General features: G+C 56.7%; 1 protein-coding gene across 1 annotated transcript in view; it reads right to left on the bottom strand.

The window, feature by feature from the left end:
- Window positions 1–12,293, bottom strand: part of ADAMTS14 (ADAM metallopeptidase with thrombospondin type 1 motif 14) — a 69,940-nt gene that overhangs the window by 21,583 nt on the left and 36,064 nt on the right. Inside the window, exons 5-10 of the mRNA XM_037804684.1 lie at window positions 8,244–8,327; window positions 7,374–7,521; window positions 5,363–5,468; window positions 3,548–3,691; window positions 2,476–2,608; window positions 923–1,036 (exon numbers count right to left, since the gene is read on the bottom strand). Coding sequence (XP_037660612.1) covers window positions 923–1,036; window positions 2,476–2,608; window positions 3,548–3,691; window positions 5,363–5,468; window positions 7,374–7,521; window positions 8,244–8,327 — 729 coding nt within the window. The remainder of the gene's footprint in view (window positions 1–922; window positions 1,037–2,475; window positions 2,609–3,547; window positions 3,692–5,362; window positions 5,469–7,373; window positions 7,522–8,243; window positions 8,328–12,293) is intronic.

The raw sequence follows: 12,293 nt of genomic DNA, 5'->3' as shown, positions 1-12,293 counted from the left end.
AGGTGTAACCAGCTGCTTGGCTGCCGCTGTATAGGGCTGGAGCCCACGGGGCCTGGACAGGGCCACAGGGAAGCCCCATCCACTTGCCAAGGTCTGCTCAGCAGGGCAGGAGTGGGATGAGGGCGGAGGGAGGCTAGTGGGGTGGGAGATCAGCTGATACTGGAAAATAATCACTCTTCCCTGAACATCTTGCATCTTTCTTCTGAGTTGACAAGAGTCAGTAACTTCAGAACAACTCTGAGAGGTGGGACGGAGGCTTGGTCAGGGGTGGGGCTGGGGGCTGGTGAAGTTCAGTGAGTGGCACAGGGTCACCACACAGTGACCAAGGGCAGGGCCAGCAAAGGGGCAGAGGCGGGTTTCAGATCCCAGCTCAGGGGCCATGAGGTCCCCCTGGCAAATGAAGCCCTGGCACTCATGCACGCATAAGAGAGCAAACACAGAGCAGGAAATACATGAAAAGATAGATTAGGTGGCCCCGGGAGTAGGAGGTTGGGGGAACGTGTATGTGGGAGAAGCAGAGACAGCATGAGAAGGGGGGCAGGCAGGACCTCTGGAGTCTTCCCTTCATCCCTTCTCTGCTATTCATTCTCTGTGTGACCTCAGACAAATTCCTTAACCCCTCTGGGCCCCATTCTCCTCATCTGTAAAATGCGAGTCAGCATTCCTGCCAGCTGGGCTATGAGATAATATCAAACTGCAAATTGCAAAACCAAAGGACTGTGGTACAGAGACAAGAAAGGGTAAATGTGTGAGTTCATGTCAACCCACCATGCTTATCTACCTGCACCCAGCTGGCACATGTCCTTCAGCAGTCCCCTCCCGCCACATCCATGTTCACAGCTGGAGGGGGTGGGGCAGGGAAGGGATGGATCTCCTGAGCCCCAGGAGGGTCACTCCCTGCAGACCCCCGGCCCACACATACCTTGCCAGGTGCGCACTCGGTCCCATCCAGCGGGGGCCCCTTCTTGGTCTTGCAGAAGTACGGGTTGTCAGGGTGGCTGCACCACAGCTGCTTGCAGGGCTCGTAGGTACTGTACTGCAGGTCAAGGGGAACCGGGGTCACCAGCTGGGCTGGCTTTCCAGCTCTGGCCAGGTGTCCTTGGGGCAAAAGGCAGCAATAGGGAGAGGATGGTGGGAGGATGCTGGGGCTCGGGCCAATGTCAAGAAGACAGCTGGGGACATCCAGCCAGAGCCCCACACACCCGCAGCCCTTGGGCTTAACCCTCAAGTGCCAATGACCTCCAGGGACCCTCTCCTCTGTCCAACAGGACACTGAGAAGAAGGGGCCAGCCACAGCCCCAAACCCCCTTGTCTCCCACTGAGGCCTCACTTCTCTGCTTCGGTCAAGCCACTTTGTCAAAGGCCTGGGACCAGAGCTTGAGGCTCTGGGAGGTCTGGGCTCCCCATGCCCCCAAACCCTGTGGAGTGGGGGACACTAAGGGCTGCTGGTCTCTAGCCCAGCCCCCCAAGCCCTAGACAAGGGCTGAGCACCCCAGCCCCATTCCCTCTAACTTTAACATGCAGTGATGCCAGAAGCAGGTGATAAATGTGTCAGATTATCTGGGAATAAACATCCTTACCTATCATCCCCTACCAGCCACACAAAAAACCTACAAGCACCAGCATTTGGGCATTTAAATCCACATCCCAGTCTGTCTCTCCAGCCCCAAAGCAGTGCTCTGTCAGACCACGTGTCCCAGTGTGGCCTACACAGTGGGGAAGGTGCCACACACAGGGGTCCTCAATGTGCTAAATAGGACCTTGGCAATCCCACGGAGATGAGGAGGGGGCCCACATGCCCCAGATGGGGCTGGGAGTCACAAAGACTGGAGCTGTCCCCTTCTCTGAGCCTCAGCCTGGGCCCCCTGCTAGCAGCTGTGGCTCCCACATAGCTCCAACTGACCTCCAGGCCTAGCCTCTCCCCTTGGCCTGGCCTGCAGGGCAGGGACAGGGTTATGCTCCCTTGTTTCTATCTTCTCAGGCATGGGAGGCAGGGAGCATGGAGTTGACCCCCAGGAGAGAAGTGATGTGGGGGTACAGAATTTCACTAGGCTGCAGAGTTAGCCCCAAACATCTAGCCAAAGCCCTGAGGAGCAGGTGGTGGGAACTGTTCCTCCCCCAGCCAGAGCCCAGCCCCTGACCTGATGCACAGCCTGCCTTGCAGATAAGCTCCCCAGGTTACCAGCCCAGCCCGGATCCCCACAGCCACCCTCCCACTCTGTTCCCACCTTTCCAGGGAAAAAGCATTCTCAAGCCACTGCTCGCACCCACCCCCACAGGGGTGACTGGGTAGGCAGGTGTGTAGCAGGCGGCGGGGGCTGGGCCCTGTTCACCCAGCCTCCCCCCACGCTGCCTGGCCCCGAGCCTGGGAGCCCACCACCAGGCCAACTGGCCGGCGGGCGGAAGGTGCTCTGAGACGGCCAGCGTGGCTCACAGGACATCCCCAGGTGCCCCAGAGACCAGGTGAGGACTCACCGCCGAGCAGGTCTGGTACCCAGTGCCGAAGTCAAAGCGGCATTGCTCGTCCATTGAGTAGTCAATCCCGGGCAGCTCGGGGAGCTGGGGCCAGGTGGGCGCAAAGGGGTCATCAAGGAGGCAGTCGTAGGAGCTGCCGCAGAGACCAGGGAGGTGAGCCGGGCCCGAGGCAGGCATCCCCAAGCTCTCTTTTCCCAGGGACTGGGGAATTTTCATGAGCAAGAAAGGCCTGAAAGGCTGCTCACCCACCGGCCCAATGAGCTGCCTCTCCCAGGGAGAACGGGCTGCCCCGGGGATTCCAGTCCTACTGGACCTCGCTTTCGACCAGTGACTGCGCCTGGGAGGGCTCCATTTACAGCTGGGGGCACCCAGGACTGGGGTTAAGAGCTCAGCCTGTGGCTCTCACAGGAGGTTCGTCTTTGCCCACAGTAGAGGGTCACGCTATGGCCAAGGTCAAGGGTTGATTCACGAACAGTTTGAGGGCTCAATTTGCATTGAAGAATGAAGAAAATTTAGCCCACCTTGCAGCATGACACCCTCCACCTGCCCTCAACCCAAATCCAATCCAAATCAGGCCTGAGTCTAAAATTTATCCTCTACCTCAGCCTCTCCAGAGACCCCAGGAGCTGACCAGCAAAGCCGGGAATTGAGGGTCTGCTGCTGGGGTCAGGGTCAGGGAGGGTTAGGGTGGGGAACCCTTCTCGGGCCGTGGAGAGACAACGGCCCCTAATCTGCAGCAGGCAGGAGCCTTGCCTGAGGTACTCGGCAAATCCAGATTCCCAGTCCCGGCAGAGATTCTGATTCAGCCATCTTGGATAGGGCCAGGATTTTTAACAATTCTCTGCACATGGTCACCTGAGCGCACCTTAAAACACTGGACCATCCCACCTGTGGAGCTATTGGGGGTGTTTCAGGCCAGGTGGGGGGAGCTAGAAGATTCAAGTCACTGGGGGGGTGAGGTGGGCTGACTTGGGGGAGATGGCTGGATGGGTGCCCTCTGCTCAGAGCAGCAGGCCACACAGTCCCCCAAGACCTGACCCTCCACCTGGCCCTGAGGACGTGGGTGACCTACGGGAGGTAGCGGCTGAGCTCCAGCCTGCTGCAGTGGGACCAGTGGAAGCGGTGGAAGGCTGACTGCACCAGGGGCGCCATGACGCTGCCCAGGCTGGTCTCGTCTGCACAGCTGTTCCCCTGGCCGTCGTGCTCCATGCCGAGTCTGCAAGGGAAGGGGGAGAATGGTCACATCCTGGACACTGGCCCCTGGGGGGACGGGCAGGCAGGCCAGCCGTGGGAAGCCCTGCCCTGACCAGGGGCTAGGACTCTGCCTCCCTGCCTCAGTTTCCCCACCACACAGTGGGAAGGACCACTCTCCAAGGCTGCTGGGTAGAAGCTGAGGCTCCATCCTGCCCCCCAGGGGGAGGGTGTCAGGCTCATTCTGCCCCCCAAGCCCGTGCACCCAGAATGCCTTGTCCCTCTTCAAACCCCATTCACGTCCTCACAGCCTCCAAGGCCAGCGTGAGCCCCACTCCTGCTCCAGGACGCACCCCCTGCCTGTCCCGCCCCTGGGCTGACCTCCCACGGCAGGGCCACTTGGACCATCGCATGGCAGCTCCCCTGCACTGTCCTCCCACAAGACCAAAGGTCTGTAGTGACAAGGACCAGGTGTTGTTCAATTCCACCCAACATCACTTACTGAGCACCTCTGCGTGCAGCCCCTGGGGCTGCCCCACCCCTACATTTGTGCTCTTTATATTCAGCATTTAATGCCAAAGCCCTAAGATTCTCAACTCTGAAATACTCCCAGGTGGCTGCAACTGGCTCTGGACAGACAAGTGGGCCTCTAAGCTTAACTGTCCCCCACTGGACGAGAGTGGAAGCCTCTGTCCCCAATACAGAAAGACAAACTCCTGGCACCAGAACACACAGAATCATCAGCTTCCACAGCAAGAAGGGCCTAGAGCTTTCCCCAGGGACAGCCTCCATGTAACTGGGGAGGAAACTGGGGTCCGGGGAGGAGGGACCCGCCACCTGCCCAGTGAAGGGCAGTTCAGGAGGGGGACAGCACACCTGCCCTCCGCCCGCTGCCTCCTTCCCTTCCCCATCTCCTTCTGTCACCAGAGAATAGCCTTCACCTGGGTGGGGGCAGGGGCAGGCCAGGGAAGCGTGTCCCTCAGCACTGCCCTGTGCACAAAGCCAGACAGACGAGGCCCGGACGCACGGCTGTGGTCCACGAGCACCACTGTCCACACGCTGCGGTGGCTGGTGTGTTCATGCCCAGCCCCTCCCACCCTGGGACGCAGCTCCCAGGGGGCAGGGGCTCTGTTTGGTTCTCCACTGCAGCCCAACTTCTAGGGCAGGGCCCAGCCCACCCTAGGTGCTCAGCAAATATTTGTTGAATGAATGAGTGAATGTGCTATAAACAAAGTCCAAGTCCAAGGGCAAGGCGAGCCAGCCCTTCCCTGGCCCACTGCCTGAGCACTAAGTGTGTGTGTTTGTGATGGGTGCAGGCCAGCTCTTGGGGTGCACCGAGTGCCAGCATGGGCTGGAACAGACCACAAAGTGTGGACAGGGTAAAGGGCTAGAGACCACCCAGAGACAGCTGACAGCAGCTGTGACAGGGGTTCTGCCATGGACCTGCACCCAGGATTTGGAGGCTGGGTGGGCCCAAGGCAGGCCCTGAATTGCCATCTGTGGTCCCTTGGTTCCCTCCCTCAGCGGGCAGCTCTGGACCCTGCAGCCCAGCCATGAGCCAGATCCCCTGGCATCTCCCAGGACACAGGGACCAGAGCCCGCTCTGCTGCAAACCACCCCTATCCTGCCCCCAAAATCACAGAGCCCCCAAAGCTACAGAGCCGCCAGCCCCGCCTACCCTCCTGGTGCCACTTACACGTGGCCTGTCTCGTGGGCCACCACGAATGCAGAAGAGAAGCCGTCTTCGTGGTTGAGGGCACAGCTTCTCAGGGGGTGGCACATGCCAGTGACGGGTGCATATCCTGCCAGGGGACAGGGGAGAGATCATGGGCAGATGAAGTAGGGCACGCTGGAGGTCTGTGCCCAGCGGGGCCACTGCATGGACATCCTGAGCCTGGTCGCTGCCCCAGGTCCGGGGAGGAAGAAGGGGACATGCAAAGTCCGGCTTGCAGCAGTGTGGATCTGGGCCAAGCTGCACCACCCCGCATCCTGAAGCTTTATGGCTTCCGTCTTGGTGTCCAGCTGCCCAGAGCCTTCGGCTCCCCCTCTAAACAAGGCAGTGGGCTATCCAAGGCTGCATCCCTCCAGCCAGCCAGATGCTCAGTCAGTCAGCAAACAAGCTCGGAACATTTTCTTTGTGGTGGCTGGAAGGTGACACTATGTTAGATACTGCGGGGAAAGCAGCGAGGAATCATCTTCAAGCCGCCCACCCCACTCGCAACACACCCTCACAATTAAGAAGCATGTGGCTTAGCAGGGAGGGGAGGGGAGCCTGAAGGGCTACAGCCAAGAAGGAAAGTGGGGTGTGCAGAAGTGATACAGAGGAAGGTGACGATTCAACTGGAAGGGTTGAGGGGGCCAGGGAATGTCTTATGGGAGCCATCGGAGCTGGGCCTTAAGGCACAGACGAGACAACTCTCTAGGGTGGAGGAGAGCATGGCAAAGTGCAGACACGGGTCCGGCAGGGTCTTTGGGGAGCCAGGGGCAGGGTAGTGGGCCGGGCTGTCACAGCAGCAGCAGCAGCTGGCATTTACCAGGCAGCAAGTGGGGCCAGGCAGTGCTAAGGGGCCTGCTTTCAAGACTGACCCAGGGCCCACTATGGGCCAGGAGGGCAGACTGGGCTCGGGAAGGTCCTGCCACCCCCACCTCCGAGGCAGGGTGGTGGTCCAGAGTGCTCCCTGCTTGAGCGCCCTACCTGGGCCTGCAGCCACCTGACAGCTATTCGCTGTCTTCAGAGTTGCCGAAATGTTCTTTCATTTGAGATGTTTGGGGCTATATTGACGAGGATGCTGTGGGGAGGGGGTTTCTGGGGCCTGTACTGTACTGGAGGTCTGGGATTTGCTGTGTGTGATGCAGGTATGCATGTGTGTGCACATGTGTGTGTAAACCCACATCTGCAGTGTCAATGATTCAGACAAGAAACCCCTTGGGGAGGGGCATGGCTGACTGACTCACTTCCAACATCAAATCAAAAAAAAGCAGAAGCCCTCAACTTAGAGCCTGGAGATCCAAGTTTGAGTCTCAAATCTGTCCTCACTTGGCTGTGGGGGGGTAGGCCAGCTACTGCACCAATCTGTGCCTCAGTTTCCCCACGTGGAAACATAGCTTCGTATGTTTGCAGAGCACCTGCAGTTGTCAATCCTCTGCCATTTCATGTGTCCCCCAGCCTTCCTAGCAGCCCTGACATGGAGGGAGGCAGGTACTGTTATTTTCTCCCCTTGACAGGTGGGAGAATCCAGGGGGTCAAGTGATCTTGGCCATCTGGGCAAGTAAGGCGTGGAGCTGGAGGCAGGGCACAGACCCAGAGCTCCACAGCCCACACAAGCCCTGCCCTAGGCATCCTACAGACAGAAAACAAGACAGACAGATACAGTGCAGGTGGAAGCATCCAGAAGACCACCCGGGCTTCTCAGGCCCAGGGTCCAGGGCCTGACTATTCACAGCTGCTTCCAGGCTCAACCCAGGCAGCAGGAACCAGAGGGGGTCCCTTCACTTCCCCTGGTCCCAAGAAGCCATGCCAGAGCCCGCCCACCTGTCTATCCATGACTGTCCCCAAAGTCCCATGGATCATATGCTGACAGGGAACCTGCCCCTCAAGCCTCCCCGGTGGGCCAAGAGAGAGCCCATCTGTCACCAGGTCCAGCCCTGGGCCTCTGCCCCGGCAGGCTGCACACACCTGGCCACGGCAAACACAGTGCCTTGCATACCTGAGGGCCCAAAGTCCTGCCGGGTGAGGAAGATGACGTGGTCGTGGTGCTCGGCATGGCCGGGGTCCTGGTGCCGCTGGGAGTATGCCCAGCGACAGACCAGCTCCAGGCTGCGTGCAGGCTTCCCATGCTTGATCAGGCTCAGCGACTGCGACAGCGGGGTGCAGCCGTCAGAGCCCCAGAGACCACCTTCTCCTCCTCTTTAGGTCTAAGGACACCCAGGCCCTGGGACTGCTGCGTCTGTCCCAGGGGTACCCAGCTGCCCCGACTCTGACAACCAGTCCTCCCCACTTCAGGGAAGTACTGAACATCCACATGCCAAGTGCAGTGCTGGGAGCTGCGCCCGCTGTGCCCCGGGAGCCCGGCACACATTATTTCCGATCCCCTCAACTAACCTGCAGGGCAAGTGTTGTTACAGACCAAGCATGTTTGTGGATAAAGAAAAAGCATTAATTGAGCATTTCCTCTGTGCTGGCACGTTACATCCATTATGTTATTTAATCCTCACACTAGGACTCTGTTTGTCACCCATTTAGGGGGGCATAGGAACTGGTCTGATATTGCAAGGCCCAGGGCTCCACCAGGGCAAGCATGGTCTCGTCATTGCCCCTCTTTAAGGCCTACTTTCCCCACCGGTTCCTCAAGGAGAGGTCCTTCCCATGGGAAGGGAAGAGGTTCGTCAGATCCTCAGATTGGAGGCAACCCAGGGTCCCCACTTACCACCTCCAGCAGCCTCCACCACTGAAGACAGTCAGTTCTAATGGCCGCAGCGTTCTGATTCTGCAGTCGAGTTTTTCCCTGGATGCCTGCCCCCCACCCCCACCCCACCCCCCAGCTGGTCTGGCCCGCCTGCCGCCAAGGGGTGTTTACCTGCCGGTAGCCCACCATGATCAAGCGGACCAGGGCGATGTTTATGTGGACCCCCAGGGACTTGTCGTGATATATCTCATCTACCTGAAAGGAGAGGAGAGAGTGCAGCTGAAGGGGGGGAAACACCTACTGAGGACCTACCAAGTGCAGGTACACAACGCATGTTATCCCATTTCATCCTCACCATGACCTCACCAAGCCGGCATTCCTGTCCCTCCTTTACAGTGAAGAAATTGAGGCTGAGAGAAGGAAAATGACTTGCCCAAGGACACATGGCTAATAAGCTGCAGAGCTGGGATTCAAATCTTGGGCCACCTAATTCAAACCCTGAGCTCTCTCCACCAGGCCAAGGTGTGAAGGAGTCTGGCCCCAAACTCAGATCCTAAGACCATGACTCTCAGCTTCCCATTCCTGTTCCCCTCAAGAGAAACACTGCTCGGCTCAGGGAACCGCGGGCCAGGTGGCTCACCCTAACACCTCTCTGTATCCTTCCAATCACCACTGGGATAACCTGTCTGCCCCATGGTGCCCAGGCCCTGGGGAGGCAGCAGTGAACAGCCCTTCAGGGTAAATCTGGAAAAAAGGGCTCTAGGGTCTGGGGCCAGAACATCAGCACCCTCTGGGCACTTGTTAGAAATACAGACTCTCTGCACCCCAGACCCCGTGAACGAGAATCTGAATCTGAACAAGATCCCAAGTGATTCTTGGGCATGGTCAAGTCTGAGGAGCGTCGATCTAGATAACTCCCTTCCCCCAAAGGCCCAGGAACTGTGGGCAGTTCATCACAGAATCCGAGCATCCTCGACATGCTCCAATCCCAGCCACACCTGCCCAGGGAGCCCCTGAACAGTGTCCATTTCAGATGGACACTCAGCCCTGCTTGCCCACCCCCAAGGACAGGGGCTCACCCTTTCCTGAGCATGCCCATCCCATTACTGGACACTCCAGCTTTTTAATTTTAAATAATTTTTCCCCCTGAATAGAAAACATTTCATCGTAAAAAAAAAATTTGCAAAGTACGAAAAAGTAAAAGAAGAAAATTAAATCACCTATACTATTATTAGCCAGATAGATAACCATAGTTAACACACTTCCTTCCATACATACATGTGTATGGGGTTGGAATATACTGTCTGTATTTTGCTTGTTTCACTTAACCATTATTCTGTGTGTTTAAAAGCATAATCTTTAATGTCCGTACATGGATGGACCATCAATTATTTAACTAATCCCCTATCATTGGACATTGAGAGACTCAGAGAAGTGACCTGCCCAGAGTCCTGGGTTCAAATCCCAGCTCTGCCCCTTATGAAGAATGTGGCTTGCAAAAAGCCAGGTGACTCCACAGAACCTCTGTTTCTTCTTCTGCAGAATGGAGATAATAATGGCTTTGTCATAGGAGTGGCATGCAGAAACATCTGGGAACCAGGAACAGGCCACCCAAGGCAGAGAGGCCCATGGGCATGGTCGCCGTGGAGGCTGAAGCTGAGCCCAGCCTCCCGACTCCTGCGGGACTCGCCAGAGCTGGGAGGGAGCTTCACGCCTGCTTCAGCCATCACTTCTTTTTTCCTCTCTCTCTTTCTTCAAGAATCCACCCCTCGCTCTCATCAATTCTTTTTCACTCAAAAGCAAACTAACCAACCTACCACTCACAAATGACTTGTCAACCAAAAGCAGAGCACTAGCCTTCCAGGCCTACAGGCCCGAGAGCCCCCTGGGGAGCAGAGTAACCGGAGACCCGCTCCCGGGCCAGCCAAGGACAGAGCCAGGCTGTGGCCCAGAGCTACGGCAGCAAAAACCGCACCCCCAGCCCCAGCCCACTCTCCCTAGTGCCCAGAACTGACAGCTGCCCCGGCCCACAAGCATGTAGACTTTAGGGCGGCCAGCATGAGCTTCCGCTGCAGGCCTGCCTGGCACTCGTGTCTGGGCCTCACTGATTAGAGAGAGCAAAGCCCAGAGCCCGCTGGGGTAAACCAGCCCCATCCCAACACTCTACTGCAAGGACTGATGAAAGTTCAACCAGCAGGGGGGCTTCCTTCCAGTCCTGCTCCCCTACCTCAGCAGGAGCACAGAGGACAGGAGAGAAAAATGCTCAGATGACTTCAGCCAATGTTCTCCTCAACCCAAATACACCAGGCTCATCCTAGGAGGGTTTGCAGGGCAATGGAAGGTGGGGTGGGGGGTGGGGTTCCACTCAACCACACACGTATTTTCTCCCTAAATCTTCAGAAAATGTGGCCCCCTTGCTAAGAGGATATGGAGGGTCCTTACAGTCTCACTGAGAAGATATGAGTTGCGTTGGTGAAATCATTAGACAATGAGGGCGCAAAGGCAGGTGAGATTAGGGAGGACAGAGGAGCCAGGGAGGTGAGCCCTCTGCTCCTGGGGCTGGGTATGGGGACACACACCTTCTGAGTCAGGGACAGGAAAGAAGAGAACTGCCCAGGGCCCTGGAAGCAGTGGGCGAGGAGGCAACCCAGCAGGGCAAGGGGCAGGAAGAGAGGCTGGCTCCCCGATGCCTCAAACATCGTCTCTGGGCTTTCTAGAACATACTTTCAAATATCCTCTCCCACTGTCAAGCATGCACCCTGACTTAAGGATCACAACAAGACTTCCATGGGACCAAATGCCGGGTGGTCGTGGGTTTCCATGTCTCATAAACAGCAAAGTGGCTAGCCAGGGAATAATTGCAAGAAACCCTTCCCAGCTCTCCTGTAACTCTGCAGGGCCAGGCCCTCCCAAGGGCCCTTGTGGTCAAGCCCTGGGAGCAGGAAGAAGGAAGGAGGTTCCATTGGTGTTGGAGCTCAGCCTCTCTTTTCTTGCCCAAAGGGAGGGTCAGACTCTGAGCACCTCAAGCAGGAAGGCCCAGGCTTTGGCCTGTGCCTGGAGCGGAGAAATAGGCCCCCTGGGAAGCCCATGGGAGGGCAGCTGCCAGCCTTTCCTCTGTGCCAAGCCAAGGCCAGCTTCCCCTTGGCAAGCCCCACGGTCCTTTACTCCTAAGAAATACTCCCCCTGAGGAGCTACAGAGCGGAATGTCCACCTACTGCTTGGCCGCCAGAGTCAGGCTGTTTTCAAACAGGGAGGGGTGGGGAGTTGGTGCTGGCAAGGCCCTGGGGTATGAAGACCACCCCACGCTCGCACAGAAGAGTGAGCACTAACTGCAGCTTAAGGGCTGGCCCAGCCCGTGAGATGGCCCCTACATCACTCACTGCCACCTCCCAGCCACCTGCCCGGAAGGAAGCACTAATCCTATTTTACTAAACCAACTTTTTATTTTTGAAAAGTGTTAGATTTACAGAAAAGTTGCAAGAATATTACAGGCTTTTCCTATATCACACACCCAAGTTCCCCTATAGTTAGCATTACTATCATACATTTGTCACATCTAATGAGCCACTATTGATACATTACTATTACTCAAAGTTCGTAGTTAATTCAGATTGCCTTAGTGGTTCTGTCCCCAGGGTCCCAGCCAGGATCCCACATTCATTTAGTTGTCATGTCTCTCTATGCCCCTCTTGGCTGTGACAGTTTCTGGGGACTTTCCTTGTTTTTGGTGACCTGGACGGTTTTGAGGAGCACTAGTCAGGAATTCTGCAGCCTGTCCTTCCATCTGGGATTCGTCTGCTGTTTTGCTCATGGTTAGAGACAGGGTATGGGTTTCGAGGAGGAAAACCCAGAGGTAAAGCGCATTCTTAGTGCACCATGTCAGGAGCACAAGCTGTCAACCTGACTCCTTACCGAGGAGGTGAGGCTGAGCCCCTGGCTGAGGTAGTGTTTGTCAGGTTTCTCCAAAGCCAGGTTCCTCTTTTCCCCCTTTCCATACAAAAAAAAAACACACACACACAAAAAAACGTACTTTCCATACATATATACTCTCTAGGACCAAGTCACTAGGTGCAGCCTACACTTAATGAGTGGGGAGTTAAGATCCACCACCTGGAGGAGGGAATATCTACATAAATTATTTGGAATTCTTCGCATGGGAGACTTGTCTCTTCTCCCCCATTTACTTATTTATTCAGTCATTTATTAATATCAGTATGGACC

Source organism: Choloepus didactylus, chromosome 15 (assembly GCF_015220235.1).
Source record: "Choloepus didactylus isolate mChoDid1 chromosome 15, mChoDid1.pri, whole genome shotgun sequence".
Taxonomy (NCBI): domain Eukaryota; kingdom Metazoa; phylum Chordata; class Mammalia; order Pilosa; family Megalonychidae; genus Choloepus; species Choloepus didactylus.
Note: the sequence above shows the minus strand (reverse complement) of the source record. Positions and strands in the feature narration are given on the sequence as shown.